At 37.2% G+C, this 18,999-nt stretch overlaps 1 protein-coding gene across 1 annotated transcript in view; it reads left to right on the top strand.

Moving 5' to 3' along the window:
• Positions 1-15,591: 15,591 nt before the first annotated feature.
• Positions 15,592-18,999, top strand: part of SLC44A5 (solute carrier family 44 member 5) — a 140,736-nt gene continuing 137,328 nt past the window's right edge. The window contains exon 1 of the mRNA XM_045583818.1: positions 15,592-15,655. Coding sequence (XP_045439774.1) covers positions 15,592-15,655 — 64 coding nt within the window. The remainder of the gene's footprint in view (positions 15,656-18,999) is intronic.

The raw sequence follows: 18,999 nt of genomic DNA on the forward strand, positions 1-18,999 counted from the left end.
GTGCATAAATTAAATAAGAGTCCAGAGACAAAACATAATTTTAAAAGGCATCATGGGGAGTCAGAGAAAACTTAGCTAAAGGAACTAAGTTCTCCTTATCTCAGGACACCTTGCTTTTTATTGACACAATTTTTCCTAAGGTAAGGTGGAGATATACACATCAAAGAGTAGGGTTTTATACACAATCCCTTGTCAGATTGGAAGAATTGTCTTTGGCTGTTCAGGTGTTTGGCCAATAGGAGGCAATAACTTGTAGATTAAGATGCCCTTAGCTGTCTGGCAGCAAGCAATCTTTTAATGTATCCTTTCCAGGTTTGAGGAAATGTCCTCAGCCATATCCAGATGATTCAGCCCTGCTGACAGTCTGGAATTGGCAGCTGGCACAGGACAAAGACAGTAAGGCCCTAAAAGAAATTAGTAACATTGAGAATAGAAAAAACAATGGGTATGAAAAATATTAAATCTATTGTCTTTAAGGAAGTGATTTTTTTGTGATCCAAAATGAAAGAGTTTCCTAATAAGAGCCCAATATAGGTAGATTTTGAGAGAACCTAGCAAGCTGGACCAGCCCTTTTCTGAACAACACTTTAGGACATTCTTACCACCTTTCTGGACCTTGCTATCCTGGTCCAGATGACCTTGCAAGGATCTTTTTCATTAGTTCTTCTGAAGTAAGATTGTTTTGTTTTTTTCTTCCCCCCTTCAAAACATTATTATAACAGATAGTAATAAATGCTACCATATTTGAATGCCTATCATGCACCAAACATTTTTTATGTCTATTTCCAGTTTTCACCACAAACTTGACAGGCAAGGATCGATATTACTTCAAGTATGAAGAACCTGGGGATTAGAGAAATAGTAGGCAAACTAACATTCAAACTTATCTTTTCACCAGTAGCCAAAGATATTTACCCTGTTCTTTAAGCTGCTTTACAATGAACTTCAACAAGATCAACAAAAAATAAGTAAAATAAAAAATTAAGTAAATATATGAGAAAATCATAAGGTAAAAATATAAGGGAAATGAAAGCAAAGTTGGTCCACACATGGATGACTTTCACAGTCATCTAAATTAACTAAATCCTGATATCGTTCAGCTTACATCCTAAAGCTTATCAGAAAAAACCCACCTTGTTCCTCAACTCCTAAATGTAAGTGTGTCCACGCCACCTGAACCTCTCACTTCTGTATTGTTCTATCCCTGAGCATTTCTTCTTTCTGCTGAGGTGTGTCAGTAGGAAGTTAAATGTATCCCTGGCCAATAAAACCAGTAAAATCCCTCAGACACCATCCCTGCCTGCTAACGGTCATAGGCCATTTCTCAGACTAATAAAACTCACCTCAGGGAAACAGAAAAACACTGTGAGGGAAGGCTGGCTGGTCTCATAGTCCTGCCCTGAGCCCTGTCCCAGAGTGCTTTCCTCTGCTAGTTTTATCCGAGCAGCTGCTGATGTTCCTCCACATTGTAGAACAATAAAGAATTGAGGTCTGAGACTGAGAAGGGCCAGATGCGGGGCCTGTTCAGATCATTCAGAATATAGCACTGCTTTTGCTGGTGGAATCCATGGTCTTTCCTCTCCAGGAGAATGGTTAGGACACACTTATGTAATACCTTAATCATTAAAGAAAGAAAAAAAAATAAAAATAAATAAAACAAGTTTATTTTTTAAAATTAAATCTTTATTGTTAAAAGTATTATTCCCCTTCCTTCCCCATTAACTCCTTCTAGCCTGCCCTCCTCCCACTCCACCCTGTTGTCTGTGCCCAAAGAACATATATGCATACAAGTTCTTTCATTGCTCTCTTCTACCCATCTGCCCACCCCTGCCTTCTCTCTAAAATTTTTCATTAAGTTGGCCTTAACGGTGGACAGCCTTTGGGTTCCCGAGAAGGTAATAATCTGTGCAGCCTGTCTCTCCCCTAGGCCTCAGCCCCTTGATTGCTAACGGTGTTCCTTCTGTGATACTTCTGCCAAGCTCACATACTTCAGGTCTCCACCGCTCTATGCCATCTGCCACTTTCACACAACTAGCTGTGCCCCTGTTTTCTGATTTTAATTGTTCCAGTTTACAAAGTTCTTGACTATGTATGTCTTTTACTTATTCAATCAACCAACCACCAAATGCTTTAACCATGCTCCTCACAAGGTGTCTAGCACAGTGCTGGGCACATGCAGGGAAACTCCACAGAGCACAGCAGCTTCTTCCCTCCCACCAAACTTTAAATTCCGTTTTTCAATTACAGCTTATGTCCAGTATTACTTTGTATCATTTCAGGTGTATAACAATTGGGGTTAGATATTTATATAATTTACAAAGTGACTCCTATGATATTTCCAGTACCCACCTGGCCTCATATGTAATTATTACAGTACTAGAGGCCCAGTACACTGATTCATGCACCGGTGGGGTCCCTTGACCTGGCCTGGAGGGATCGGGCCAAAACTGGCCGTTTGATATCCCCCAAGGGGTCCTGGAGTGCAAGAGGGCACTCTGTAAAGTTGCTATCGCTCGCCAGCTCCTGCATTGAACATCTGCCCCCTGTGGTCAGTGTACATCATAGCTACCAGCCGGTTGGCCAGTCTACTGGTTGCTTAGCCTTTTATATATATATAGATTACTGACTAGATTTCCTATGCTCTTCTGTATGTCTCCAGGACTACCGTATTTTCTGGCGTATAAGACGACCCCCTAATTTTTACAGTTAAAACATAGGTTTAGGCCTATATTCGCTGTATAAGACTACCCCCCACTTCAAAGAAAAGACTTACTTTGCTGTCAAGATCTGCAGGTAATTTTTGTGCAATTTTGGTCTTTTGCCCCTGATTTTCGGTTGACTTTTTTCGTTTCAAAAGTCATCTTATATGCCGGAAAATACAGTATTTTGCATCCCCCCCCCCCCCCCCCGTGGCTTTCCTCTTACTTTCTATCTGGTTAGTACATTTAGTTTTACTATTCTTGTTTGACCTTTTGGACAAGTAGTGCTTAAAGAGCTACAATGTAATAAAGACAAAAGTTTTAACCTGGGAAGGAAGCTGGAAAAAGAAAAAATAATGACCAGCATTAGTATTTGTAATGTCTTCTACCGCCCAACATTTCCTATTGTTGAGAATTGTACTTAGTATTTTGGGGTTGCTTATATTATAAAATGAATCACTTGTGTTTCATTATGTTTTTGTTGTTTGCTGAGTTGAGGGTTCCTAAATTCTTCACTTTGCATCTCTTTTCCAAGAAAGAAACTATATTGAGATACTACAGCTTAAAAATCACATTCCCTACAGTTTGATACAGAGAATGAAATGAAACAAAAATCATTTTTTTGGCTTCTTAATATTTCTTCCTTCATCTTAGGTGTACAAAACCAAAGCAAACTCCACAAAACCAGAAACCTTTTTTTCTACTGACTTGCCATTTTCACTATCAATAGAACTCCGATTCTTATTATTGCAAAGGACTTTGCTATTAAAGAGTATGATAATGTATCAAATATTTAAAACCACATTAGTGGAAAACTTCAAATACACAGAAGAAGGACTCTGTTAATCTATTCATGTAGAGCTGTAGATAGAGAGTTGTCAGTGCTATACAGTCAGTGTTATATAATAATGGTTAGAAGCAAAACAAGCCTCTGCACAGCAAAATAGGCAGCAAACTAAATTACCCAGAGCTTTAAGCAATGAGATGTGTTAAAAAGCCCGTCTGTATCCTGAGAGGTGGTCCTTGATATTTGGAATGCCTAATTACTTCCAGAAATAGGAAGAGAGTGGCTCATACCAAAGGCAAGTTCCACAGTCTCTAAGGACATATGGGCATCCCACAAAGCAACACCTTTTCTCACCACTTGATTGTGTCTTTGCTGCTTATACCCTGAGAAACAAACCCTGGGAAACTAATGGTGTTTTAAATGGAAAACAGAAGTACATTAGAATTGGTTAATGGGATCTTGGCCAAAGTTCAACTTAGCATGCATGCAAGTGTATCTGTGTGTGCTCAGCAAGCCCTCTCCCCAGCTTTCTAATGGTGTCACTCAGTACTATAAATTTACTTTGACAGCTTGTAAACAGATAAGTGTGTCCTGGGAGTAGGGAGTGGGGAGCCAAGCCAGTAGCAGTTTCCAAAATTGGCAGGGCAAATAGAGCCAGGCACATATCAACAGCAAACATTGAACTTGCCTGCTTCTCCATCCTTTAAGGGAATGTTAGCAACATAGCAAAACGTGATGCAAATGTGTCATTCTTAAATTCTTAACTCATAGACTCTAGTTAGGATTTAGGATTAGAAAGAATTTATTAAAAATACACATTTTAAGAGAAATGACCAAGGGCTAAGCAAAAGTTTAAAGATATAAGCTTCCTGCCCTCGTCTGATTGGCTCAGTGGATAGAGTCAGTCCATGGACTGAAGAGTCCCCAGTTGGATTCTAAGTCAAGGGCATGTACCTTCGTTGCAGGCTAGATTCCTGGCCCCTACAGAGTTGGGTTGTATGTGGGAGGCAACCTAATGATGTGTCTCCCTCATATCATTGTTTCTCTCTGTGTGTCTCTCTGCCTAACTTCTACTCTCTCTCTCTCTCTCAAAAAAAGAAAAAAAAAAAAAAAAAAAAAAAAAAAGAAAGGAAAAAAAAATGTCCTTGGGTGAAGATTAACAAAAAGAATATATATATTAACTTCCTTGGTCTGTGTTAGGTCAGTATTTCTGTTGCCAACAGCTGAGTTGGTAGAAGATTCATATAACAAGCAGACAACCACCTAAGTTAATTCTACAAGCCATAGGAAATTGCAGTAGAAGATGCTTGCATTTCATTGCTTGCTGAAAGAGTGTGACCTGACTAAGCAGTTTACTAAGCATTGTATATATGAAATTGCTGTGTGCATGAGAAACTGTGTAGGTATATTCATTCCACAGAGAGTACTGTGGTTTTCTGCTTTCATTTAGGCTGCCAGAATAATATAGCCTACCCCAGAGAATGCTTTTTTCCAGCCCTTTCCAAAAGATGCATTTGGGGAAAGAATCAGGCTTTAATGTCAATGAAACAAGTAGCTGGAACCTTGAGAGTTTTTGGAATAGAGAAAATGGAATGGAAGTTTTACTTAAAAAAAATTAGTCCATAACGTAGCAGAAATGTAAGAGGGCCAGTTTCTGTTAAGTTCCAGTTTATAGCAGAAAGCAGCTGAGGGAATGGTAAGAGCACTAGACCCAGAGTCAAAATGTAGGACCAAGATCGAGTTTGTCCATTAATCATTGAGCTTTGTGAAGAGATTCAAATAACACTTGCCAGCAAATAGATTAAGTAAGTCTTCCCTTATCCGTGCAAGATGTTATACAATTGCCAAGGATTCTCATAGCTTAGCATATAAAACTTGTTCCACACTCGATAGCCCTATTTTCAACTTTCCTATTTCTGTGACATCCACATTTCTGTTGTGTGTGGTATCCATTGCTTTGGTATGCTCATGGTTTGCCTGAACTAAATAAATTAGAATTTACTTTCTAAGTTTTTATCTGCACAAATGTTTTTGAGGTGAAACAAAGTGGCCTCGTTTTTCCTAAAGGCCTACTCTGCGCTGTGCACAGCCGGCGGAGCACATGGAGGGACTCTCCGGCCCTCAGGGAGCTGAGCCTAGCCAAGGGTTCAGATGCACCATAACTAACCCTGATACGCAGAATAGTTCTCAGAGGAACACCCAAACTTGGAAGCATCATCTCAGAGTAGTTTCTCTCCAGAAAGGGCATTCACCTTTCCACGCATGCTATTCAAGTTTCATATCAGATCACTTTGGGAGAGAATCCTGGTCCCTTTTTTATTAGAAAAAATAAAAAAATATGTATACACATACACACATACATATATATGTATATACACACACTATATATACATACATATACATATATATATGTATATATATATATATGTGTGTGTGTGTGTGTGTGTGTGTGTGTATATATATATATATATATATATATATATATATATATATATATAAATAAATAATTTCAGGGAGGAAGGGAGAGGGAGAGAGAGAGAGAGAGATAGAACCATCAATGATAAGAGAGAATCATTGATCGGGTGCCTCATGCACCCCACCAGGTAACCTGGTGGTAACCTGGGCATGTGCCCTGACCAAAATGGAACCTCAACCTCCTGGTTCATAGATTCTTGCTCAATCCCTGAGCCACATCAACAAGGCCCTGGTTCTTTCTTAAAGCACACACATACACACACACACACACACACACACACACACACACACCCCACACCAAATTCTCTTTCACCAAATATTTCTTGTGTTTAGTAATTTTGTTGAATGCTTAAGGGGGTCACAGAGTATGACCACATTGTACAATCACAGTTTTCTCTTCAAATTCCTCTCCTTATCACATGGGTAGCAGTTTTATGGCAATGCTTGATATATCCTCCATACTGCCTGTGGCTCACAAAAGAGCTTTTTCTGCTACTCATAGATACACAAATCTGGGTTTGACTGATTTTTCAATACAGGTTCCTGAATTTCTTAGGCTCTGAGTGGAGTCAGTAGGTTTTCAGATTATTGTGGTGACACAATTCTCCTCACCTAATCAAAGGAAATACTTCTTAGTTTATATCGATACATCAAACATTTTTTTCTCAACAGTTATACCCTGATAATTGTTTAAACTAGTTTATGAAGGAATGTGCAAAATACAAGCATACTCAAGGCTAACTTTCTATTCTCACGCTTTGTTTTCATCTATCACTATCAAGTGGAAGATTTTGTAGCCAATGGGTAATTACTCCCAAAATACCAAGGTCTTAGAATTTGACTTTTGCCTGTAATGAATCATAGTTGATAAGCACTATAGAACAAATTTATGCATTCCACAAAAGTGAAAATAGCAAACATTTTATCATCCAAGAAATGGTCTTGTTAGAATTTAATATAGCTTTTCCATTTCAGAGGGAGCATTGTATTATTATATTACTCACAGGACTATATTCAGATATAGTAGGTTTCACTCCAAATTTTTGCTCTTTCAAAACACAATTATTTACCATAAAATCACATAAAAAATGGGAACTATATGCTGTTAGTATAAAAATAGGCATATTACAAAATATATAGGTATATTACAAAATCATTTTCTGTCATTTAAATTAGCATAGCCAGAATGTGATAAGAACAGTGACCCCTCTGGTACTTAAAGCAGCCACTGTCATCTTTAAGGCGCCCTATTTGGCCAAAGGACTACAAACTTGAGGAGGAAGTAAAGAGGTTGCTTCTTTATAGAGATGGATACAGACTGGTCAGAGACGTCAATGTAGGCCATTAGCTACATTGCAAACAAGGAATGGATGACAGACTAGTTGATCTTCTTATTTTAATTTTTCTTTCATCAGGAAGGGATTGCCCAGGGTGCACTGCGCTGCAGCATGCTGTGGTTTATTTTGCTGACTGCACGAAGAAAAGGTTTCAGAACTGTACTCGATGGTGCCCTCGTGGTCTGAGATATTTACTGAGGCTTTCTTCTTCTTTTATTAAGATCACAAGTTTGCACATAGCTCTTAAAGGGCCACTTAATGGTGATTCATTTTGTATATGTCATCAGCTCATTATTACATTGCTAAGGGGGATGAAAACATAATTAGATAAAGGGAATTGTAGGTGGAAAAAAGCTTTTGTTATGTAAATTTTGTCTATAACTCATAAAATCTTATAGAAGTAGAAAAGCATTTGGTAAAATAAAAACTCTCAGCAAAGTGGGAATAGAGGGATTATACCTCAACATAATAAAGGCCATATATAACAAACCCACAGTCAATATCATAATGGACAAAAACATTTTCCTTAAGATTGGGACAAAACAGAGATGCAACATTCACCAATCTTATTCAACACTAGAGGCCAGAGGCACAAAATTCATGCAAGAGTAGGCCTTCCTTCCCCTGGCTGCCAGCACCAGCTTCCCTCTGGCACCCAGGACCCGGGCTTCCCTCCGATTGCTGGCAGGCACCTGGGACCTGGGCTTCCCTCACAGCCCTGGCTTCATCCAGAAGATTATCTGGATGGATGTCCGGAAGAATGTCCAATCTAATTAGCACATTATGCTTTTATTATTATAGATAATTCTAGAAGACCTAGTCACAGCAATCAGACAACAAAAAGAAATAAAATACATCCAAATTGGAAAGGAAGAAGTAACACTGTCATTATTTGCAGAGGATAAGGACATGATACTGTAAATAGAGCATCCTAAAGATTCCACTAAAAATACTAGAATTGATAAATGAATTCAGTGAAGTATTAAGATGCAAAATAAATATCCAGAAATCAGTTGCAGTTTTTACACCAATAATGAACAATTCCAAAGGGAAACTAAGAAAAATGGTTTTATTTAAAATTGCATCAAAAATAAAATACCTAGTAATAAATTTAACCAAGGATCTAAAAGACATGTACTTGGACAATTCTATTTGTCTTCATTCCTTTGTGCATATTCAACATTTTATCTGGTATCACTTTCCTTGTGTCTAAAGACCTTCCTTTAACATACAAATTTTTTGTAATGATTTGGGGGAAAAATGTATTTTCACTTTTGAAAGATTTTTTTTCTGGATATAGAATTTATTCTAACAGTACTTTCTCTTTACTTCAGCACTTAAAGCTGTCATTCATTGTCAGATCTCTGATAAAAAGTCTACTGTCATTCTTTCTTATCTTTCTTCCTTTGCACATATATTGTCTTTCTCTGGTTGCTTTTAAGTATTATTTTCTATTTTGCTATTTTTCATGTATTTCATTATAATGATCTCTGGTGTGATTTTTAAAAAATGTTTATTTCACTCATAGTTCATTGATAATCTTGGCTCTGTGGGTTTGTAGTTTTCATTAAATATAGGGAAATTTCACCCATTATTTCAAGTGTTTTTCAAATCCTTCTCCCCCTTTGGAACTCTACATGTGTATCAGACCACTTGATGTTAAGATATCCTTTGGTAGTCTGTCCATAAAATGTAGGTATCTCTGCTCTTTCAAACTCTGATCTCTTATTTCTGATACCCAGTGGACTCTGTTTAGGTTTCCTTCTCTGAGCTGTGGCCTGGACAGTACTTTCATATGGTCACTGGGAACAATTGGAGGGCTCACCTGGTTTGTCTCTCTTCCTACAAAGATCACAATCTTATGCTCTGAAAACTGTTATATATTTGTTAGCTATGATAAATAAATTTCCATAGCAGTTAATCCTTCATGGGCAGAAGCAGAAGTCTTCCCTCCCCCAATTTTATTTTTAATTTTAAAAGTACTATTAAAATAAATTCTATATCCAGAATTTTAATTCATAAAATTCTTTTAAATAACTGATCTTTATGAAATATAAATTAGAATATATCCTTTCCCTGGCTTTGAGGTCCTGCATGATCAGGACCTTTTCCTCCCCCTGTTCTCTACACACAACCAGACTCCTCTTTGAAGAACACACATTTTCTCCTGCCTGGAACTCTTCAGTGGCTCCCCACTGATGTTATAGTAGATAAAGTCCTAACTTACAAGGCCCCACAAAAGCCTTCTACCTATTATTCCTGCCTTCTCTCTTACCACTTTTTCTTTTGCTCATTTTCTTCTTTCCAATTATGCTAGACTTTTTCCAGGTCTGAAAGTGTACATTCTCTCTTCTTCCTGGTAGGCTTTATATGAGTGTTCCCTCTGATTTGAATACTCATCCTCCTCAGCTTTAACCTATTTAATTCCTGCCTGTCTTTCATCACAACACACGCTTTCCTTGACTCTTGAGGAGAGTCCGGTTTCCTTGTTTTATACTTTTATAGCACCTAATACCTCTTCTTTATGGCACCTCAACACAATTGTAACTTAATAATTTATTGTAAATTAGTTGGTCATCTCATTCTCTTACTAGAATGTAAGTTTTGTGAGAGCAAGGCTGTGTCTATCTCATTCCTTGTTAGTGCTGATGCTAGGACAGTTTTCTGAATAAAGTGGGTACTTAGTAAATGTTTTTGGAATGAAATATTTTTGAAAGGATTACTGGTGCAGTCTTGCTTTCACAGAGAGGAATAGGCAATACAAAACAAAACATGGAAGTTGGTATAACTAAATTCAAACTGGATCTTGAACAAGGCAGAAGTAATTGAGAGTGTGATTTAGAAATGATAATAGTGGGGATCAAGAACAGTTAGGTGAAGTTTGACATTTTGAGCACAGGATGTTTTTGACAGCTCTGTAAGTTTTGGTTAAAAGCCAGGAGGTTGAGGGAGTAATGAGTCAAGATGTAGCCATGTAAGAAAAGAAGCTGATAGAATCAGGGTTTCCTTCTGATTGCTGGGCTCCACTATCCATATTTAAAAGTGGTAGCTTGACCTTGACACAAAAGAGATGCTAATATAACAGATAGGGGAAGAAAAGTAAGACTGGTCACACATGGTAGAAAGCTAAAGGAAATATAATTTTCAGTTCATGTAGGGTACCTGGTGCTCTGTTTTCCCCTACATATATGGATTCTTGGCATGGGAACAGAGTATTCTCAAAATCAACATGCTTCCTTGCTAGTAGAAATAGGATTTCTAAAAAAAAATTTTGCCTAAACTACTTCATGGCCCCTATTTGGTTCATTGCACTTGGGACCTTCTTCCTGTTCAACTCTCTAAAGATGCTTAAAGTAATGAAATAGAATGAGTTTGGAATGTTGAGTACCATTTCTTTAATGAACCAAATTCTTAATCTTCATGGACTTGGGTAAAACTCTGGTATTGACTATGTTTCTGACATTAAAAAATGGGCTACACCATTATGCCAATGCTTCAATTTGAATCAAATTGAATCCCCTGAATTGCTAACTTCCATACTATGTATTTCAAACATCTCACTTACTGATGTCTTATAATGGTGGCAACCCTATGTACTGGTATTGCCTGAAAAGATAAGGTAAAATTCTTATTATTACTGGACTACAAACTGTTCAAGGACAGAACAGGGTCTTGCTATTTCACTGTGGCTCTAATGCTTCACTATTAGTAAGAGCAAGTGCCCAAGAAATATTTTTTGAATAAATAAAAACAATACAAATAAATTTTAATTTAAAATAGTACATAAATGTAACAGGCACCATTTCTGCCATCTCTCTCCTCTGGAACACTATGCAGGAATTTGCAAAATCAATGGTGTCAGTTTTGCACCAACTATTGAGGATATTTTTTAAGTCTGTGATTCTATATGCAGCTGTTAGATTCTGTCTTCTATTTGATTTTCACATTTTCTTCTCTCACCTACCCCACCACTCATCGTTATGAGGCTGCACCTTCCCTCATTCAAAGGACTGTGCTGATCTGGACAAAGGAGATGAATCCTAGGGGCATTAGACTTATGTAGGATGACATTGCTTGAGATAATATCACATAGGTCTTCTTCATTCAATGAACCCTTGATCTTTTCGGAGGGGCACAGAGAGTGGCTTTTTTTTGTTCTGTCTCCTCTTGTTTACCATCCATCACCTGGATACAACAATTTATGCAAAAAAATTGTGCTTTATATTTCTCTCCTTTGAGACATCTTTTAAAATGTAGTTAATACAAATATGGATTTATTACACAATTTCATTCTAAAATGTATAGTATATTATAGTAATTCACACTACAGCATTAAAGACATCTGTTAAGAGAGGATTTAAAGTGGGACACATTGTATCTGTCTGAATATGTGGAACAAGGATGAGATGATTGAGGAAAGCATAGAAAGGGAGAAACAGGTAAAAAACAGGGAGTTTGCCGAAACCGGTTTGGCTCAGTGGATAGAGTGTCAGCCTGAGGTCCGAAAGGTCCCAGGTTCGATTCTGGTCAAGGGCATGTACCTTGGTTGTGGGCACATCCCCAGTAGGAGGTGTGCAAGAGGCAGCTGATTGATGATTCTCTCTCATTGATATTTCTAACTCTCTATCCGTCTCTCTTCCTCTCTGTAAAAAATCAATAAAATATATTTAAAACAAAACAAAAAACAAACAGGGAGTTCAAGAATTCTGGGTTAGAAGAGGATAGAGGGAATATAAATGGTGATAAAAGAAGACTGGGTTGGTGAACACATAATACAATATACAGATGATGTATTACAGACTTGTACACCTGAAAGCTATATAATATTATTAGCCAGTGTCAGCCCAATAAATGTAATGAAATAAATAAATGCATTAAATTTTTTTTTAAAAAGAATTATGGAAAAAGTATATAAAATATGTATGCATATATTTATGTGGAGGAGGATGTTCATCATAATGGCAAAAGCATTTAGACAATCAACTGGGTAAACATTGAATCATCCTTGAGCCAAAGCTGCTTAAAGGAGTGTTGGGAGATTCCTGCTACAAATAAATATCAATGATCATCTATTGTGGTTTTGGAAGGATACCATTGAGTATATTTTGAGGTGTACACATTTCTTTATAATTACAGCTATTTCATGAAATGTCAGTATCAATGATTTAAAAAACAATCTCTGCTTTATCAATCACTTCTTATTTTCATTCACCTATTTTCTTTTTTTTCTTGTGGCAGTATCTTTTGGCGCTCCTGTGTTTTCTAAGGAAGGGCATTAGCATTCACTGAGTATCTGTCATATGACAGACACTGTGGTGAGCATTCCAGTACCTTTGGTTTACTCTGTACAGCAGCCTGTGACAGAGCTCCCTCCCACGTAACAGTTGATGAAACAGACGCAGTGTACTTTCCTGGGTCACAGAGGGATGAGGGGCAGTGCCTGGCCATGTCTCTCTGACTCCATCATGGCTGTATAGGAAGCAGAATTTTATTTAATCTGTCTGAAATGTATTTTTTTTTTCAGGCCATGAGTATTTAAGCCTATATTTACTAAAAGTATTTTCTAATTATTAAAATATAGTGTTCAACTTTCTCTTCCTTGTAGCCTTTGATTTCATAGACTTTGGTCATCTTTACCATCATCTTTTTTCTCTGAGTGAAGTGTTTTAGGTGTGGACCACATTTTCTGGTCCTTTCTCTGGGCCTTCTCTAATTCTGCCATCTGCTTTTTCTTAAAATTTTGTCTTCTAGAACTGCTGAGAGAGAGAAAGAGAGATGATATAGATAGAGATAGAGATAGAGATAGAGATAGAGATAGAGATAGAGATAGAGAGATAGAGAGATAGAGAGATAGAGAGATAGAGAGATATAGAGATATATCCAGTGGCCAGAACAACTGGTGTCTGGTATATATATATATATATATATATATATATATATATATATATATATATATATATATATAGAGAGAGAGAGAGAGAGAGAGAGAGAGAGAGAGAGAGAGAGAGAGAGAGAGATATTAGAGGCCCGGTGCATGAAAATCATGCATGGGGAGGGGGGTCCCTCAGCCTGGCCTGCACCCTCTCCAATTCAGAATCTCTCTCACAATCCAGAACTACTGGCTCCTAACCGCTCATCTGCCTGCCTGCCTGATGCCCCTAACTGCTCCCCTGCTAGCCTGATCCCCCTAACTGCTCCCTCCTGCTGGCATGATCCCCCTAATTGCTCTCCCCTCCTTGCCTGATTGCCCTCCCTGCCTATTTGCTTTCCCTTCCTGGCCTGATTCCCCTAACTTCCTCTATGGCATCCCTTCCTCTCCATGCCCTTCAGACTCCTCAGCACAGGCGTGCTGAGAGCTCTCCACCATGGCCCTGTCCCCCGTCTTGATTGGCTGTTACATGATGGTGACCTAGCCAATTTGCATATTCATCTATTATTAGTACAGATAATATTTAGTCTGGGAAACAGAAAACTATACCTAGACCCTGCTTTATTTATTTTAAAAGATATATATTTCATTGATTTTTTACAGAGAGAAAGGGATAGGGAGAGATCGTTAGAAACATAAATGAGAGAGAAACATTGATCAGCTGCCTCCTGCACACTCCCCCACTGGGTATGTGCTTGCAACCAAGGTATATGCCCTTGACCAGGATCAAACCTGGGACCCTCCAGTCTGCAGGTCGATACTTTATCCACTGAGCCAAACTGGCTAGGGCCTTCTTTATTTCTTTGCTTTGTTTTGTTAAACAATAAAAATATAAAATCTTGGTGAAATACTTTCACCACACTGGGTTTCCATATTCCCATCTGTAAAATGCTGATAGTGACACTTTCAGTGTGTAGTGGTTGTGAGGACTGAACTATGTCTGTGAAGCAACTGTATTACAATGAGTATCCAATTCTCTTCTCTTTCATTTACTAGGTCTAGGATCACTGATCTGCATCCTATTGCGTCTGAGGGAGTTGGGCTTACAGGTGGAGTTTATTACTATATATAACTGGGGGAGCAGGGACTGGGGAAGGCCAGACTAGGGCGCTTTAGATGTACTGACACACTCTTATTGTACGAGCTAGCATTTGATTAGAGTGGCGCACTGGTGAGCTTTTTGTAAAACCACTATGACATATGATTGAAAAAAAAAAAAAATATATATATATATATATATATATATATATATATATATATATATATATATATATATTATTGATTTTTGACAGAGAGGAAGGAAGAGGGATAGAGAGCCAAACCGGTTTCGGCTCATCTCTGATGTTTCTTTCTCATTTCCTGTCTGCAATCAATAAAAAATTTTTAAAAAGAAGAGAATGGATTATTGTGACTATGGTAAAAGCTGTTGTGCATATTAAATGAGGTAGTATAATTGAAACATGGCACTTACTACATAATAAGTATTCAAAAATTATTTGCTATTTTAACGATGATGGTTATTTCCCTCGAGTGAACAGTTTACAAATGTTCACTTTCCCTAGAATCTCTATCCTAGCTCTGACTCGGTGATCTACTGTTGTTGGATGGATAAGAAGCATTGATGCTGATACCAGTGTTTTAATTTCTGCCCATCAGGTTGATAGTTGGATTTTTTTATTTTCAACAGCTTTTATTAACAGGTGGACAAGTCTGATAAAGTATGCTCATAGAAAGTATTAATATCTTTGTTTCACATATGTATGGAGTTATTTGAACCTTAAATCCTTAGGGTGCTAGCATTATGGATCTTGCTGCCCTTCCCCCCCCCAAAAAAAAATAACCATAAAAATAATATCTTACAAACTTAATAGGCTATTTTGATAACTGTCTTGTGGGGGCTTCTGTTCAAGCAGAACACATGTAATGTGGTTAAAGCGTGGCTGCTGAATTCGAATTACATCTCTTTTCTGTAATCTACACTTGCTATTCTACATGTAATTAAAGGTATTTAATACATATAAAGTTTTTGATGACTAATGTGCCTTGTGAAGTTTGTAAAGCAACATAAGCTGAAAGTAAGCAAAGTGCTTCATTTCTTGTTGCTGAACATCTCGTGTCTTTTGCATATTGTCTGAGTTGTACAGGACCTGGAACAGTTACGGCTTTATTCCCCCAGACCCAAACCTCTTATTCCAGCACCTTCATGTAGTTCTTTTAAATTCTTTCAAGTAAATGCTCAGTATCAGTGACTTTGGGTGTTAAGAATCAGTTCAGCCAGTCCAACTGACCTTACGTTGTTCTGTGGTAAAGCCCAAGGACTAGGATTTCTAGGATGGGGAGAGTCACCAACTCCTGCAAATAAAGATGTTTGCTTTGTGCTTTTTCCTAGAAGAAACATCAGACTCTCACTTAAGGACCAAGAAAACTGGTAAGTCATAGTCTGAGTGTTAAGTGCTATAAGCTGTCTAAGAAACTTCATGACAGTCTATTAAAATTACATGATAACACAATAAACAGATGCTATTTTATAGAATTGCACACCTGAAACCTATATATTTTTACTAACCAATGTCACTCTAATAAATTCAATTTTAGAAGTCTAGGAACACCTCAATATTTGGTTAGTAAAGACTAATTGCTGTTGAAGACTTTGGGTCCTTCTTTTAAGTGTGAAATTTTCCATCTGCTCTCAAGTGGCTTAATTTTTCCTCTCTTAAGAGTCCTCTAGGAGAAATACCACATAGCTACTGATGCCTTATTACCTCAGTTCACTCCAAACATCTTGTTTTCTTCCCATCCTTTTCTCTCAGCTTGTGAATTTGACACATGTTTCCTCCTCTTCTGCACCATCTTCAACAGTTCAAGTCTGAATGTTGAATTGCCCCCAGGATGTATTTTCTCTTTCTCTACTCTTCTTGGTAATTTCATCTGGTTCCATAGTTTTAAACACTATAAACATGCTTGTTAACTCCTAAGTTTATGTCTCTGGCCCTGATTGCTTTAGACTTCTTTATTTAATTCACTTCCCACCAAATCTGCTCTTGTCTTCCTATCATCCTTCTCATTTCTAATAAAAGCTCTATTCTCACCATCTCTAGTTCATCACTATTCAAGCCACTCTTCTTTCTCATTTAGATAACCTACAGTAGCCACCTCACTGGCTTTTGTGCTTTAGCTATTGCCCTAAACATGATAAGCTTTCTTTAATGTAAGTCCATTCTCTACAGAAGAGTCTGTTTATAACAATTTCTATCCCAAAATCAAGTAATGAGCAAAACAAACAAACATACAAACCACTATTTAAATGTTCAAAGCACAAATACTGACAATTTAATGGTATGTTTTTTCTATAATCACACTTTATTTAATGTACTAATTTAATCAGGTTTAGTTAATTTAGTACATAAATGTTAGATCCATCACAAAAGCAAATATATTAACCTAATGGCCAGAGTGTTATTTTTGGATGTTGACTGTGTTAATCTTACTCTTTTGACCCCCACATTTTGATTCTTTCACTTTGACCCAATTTAAACCTGAGGATATTATGATAGTTTCTAAACACCAATATTTAAATTGGATTTGTACTAACATCAATATATTTGAGTCAGCATAGTGTTCTTTTGGGGGAGGGGATAGTAAATTCTACTAACTTGATTCTTTAATTTTTGTATAAAAGTGTTAAACTATTTATAGTTTTATCTTTTTTATCCTATTAAATTTATTTTACTCAGACTATAACATTTTCTGTGTCAATTTTAAAATAAAGATTTGATTCATTGATTATGTTTTGTCTACAACAAGGGTCATCAACTTCATTGAATATTTTTGTGGTCATTATTTCTCTCCAACTCAGTGTTTCCATGTAAATTTTTGCTAGACAATATAATTGTTTTACCAAGTTTTGGTCAATAAATTTTTACCATGAGAATTTTTAGCTAGTGTCGATTCTGGTTTCTGTTAATTATTTCTCTGAAAGCTTAATTTCTTCCAAGGTTAATTTTTGCAGTTTTCAGGGTTACTAACAATATGTGACTCTTCAGCCTTTTTTTTTATTATTGAAAAATAAAACAAAACTTCATATCTATCATTGTTAGTTTTATTTTATCATAATAATTTCTATCCAATATAATTTTACTTTGGGTCAAATTGTATTTTGTTCCAAAATAAAATTAGAAATGTCCTCAGTGTCAAACTTCCAGAGTTAAAATATTCTGCTCTAGTTTTAATTGCTCCTCTTATTTTTTTCTTTGTCGTGACTTATTTTTTTCTTTGTTGTGATGTCATTGTTAGCTAGAGCTGTAACAGTGGAAATTTATTGCTAAAACAAGTTTGACTCCAAACAGAAATTCCTGAAACTCTAGAAACATCTTTAGGCAGAAAAAATGTAAATTTAAAGGGTAAAAAGCAATTTTTTTCTTCTTCAGGCAAAACATTCTATATAGTATAATACACAAATCGACCAAACAGCAGAATGACCATTGCTGTGATGCACACTGACACCATGGGGCAGACGCTCAATGCAGGAGTCACCTCCTGGTGGTCAGTACTCTTCCACAGGGAAAGTGCCACTCAGCCAGAAGCCCTAAGCTGGGCTCATGGCTGGTGAATGCAGCGGCAGTGGTGGCAGCCTCTCCCACCTCTGTGGCAGCACTAAGGATTTCCAGCTGCTGGGAGTGGGCCTAAGCTATCAGTTGGATATCCCCTGAGGGCTCCTGGGCTGCAGGAGGACATAGGCTGGGCTGAGGGACACACGCCAAGTGCATGAATTTTGTGCACCGGGCCTCTAGAGTTCTGATTCCCTAGGAAAGATCTCTTCCTTTACCTTGGAGCTTTTCAACTTTTACCTTGCCAACTTCCCTGACAATCCAAGTTGGCTTCCTCTCTCTTTCAAGCATTGACTACAATCAGCTATTCCACAGTGCTAATTAAGACACCCTTATTTTGTTTTTTGATAGCCTGGTTTAAGTGACCAACATGTGTATATCTTTCAGTATTGATTCTTGAAGTGGTTTGGACTTTGTCTGCCTACTCTTTAAAATTATTCAAAAACAGGTAAAGTTGGCTCTTCTGAAATGGAGTTCTTTTTATTTCCCATTTAATTTTATTTATTTTTATTTTTGAGAAACAATAAGGCTAAATGTTATGTACTATAAAAAGGTTCCTAGGTCTTTAGATGTGTTGCTATGACAACTACAACAACAATAACAAATAGTTATTTATATAACACCTACTATGTGTTGCTAATTGCTTTATATATGCTAATTCATTTAACCTACCCAACAACTCTTTTAAGTTTATTCTATTTTCCCATGTTATAAATGAGGAAACTGACGCATAAAGTAGTTAACTAATTTGTACAGGTATAATAAAGATGTGACATAAATTGCATAATGTTTCCTTTTTTTACATATATTTTTATTGATTTCAGAGAGGATGAGAGATGAGAAAGAGTGGGGAGAGAGAGAGAGAGAGAGAGAGAGAGAGAGAGAGAGAGAGAGAGAGAGAGAGAGAGAGAGAAACATCCATGAGGAGAGAGAATCATTGATCAGCTGCTGGGGATCAAGCCAGCAACTCAGGTATGCACCCTTGACTGGAATCAAACCTGGGACCCTTCAGTCCGTAGGCCAACACTCATATCTACTAAGCCACGCTGGCTAGGGCATGTTTTCTATTTTTAAAAATACTTTATATTTTGTTTTTAATTAAAAGCAAACATTTGATTCCCCACCTTAGGAAATGGGGTGAACCTATAATTTCTCATTACATAGC

Source organism: Pipistrellus kuhlii, unplaced genomic scaffold (assembly GCF_014108245.1).
Source record: "Pipistrellus kuhlii isolate mPipKuh1 unplaced genomic scaffold, mPipKuh1.p scaffold_m20_p_2, whole genome shotgun sequence".
Lineage (NCBI taxonomy): Eukaryota > Metazoa > Chordata > Mammalia > Chiroptera > Vespertilionidae > Pipistrellus > Pipistrellus kuhlii.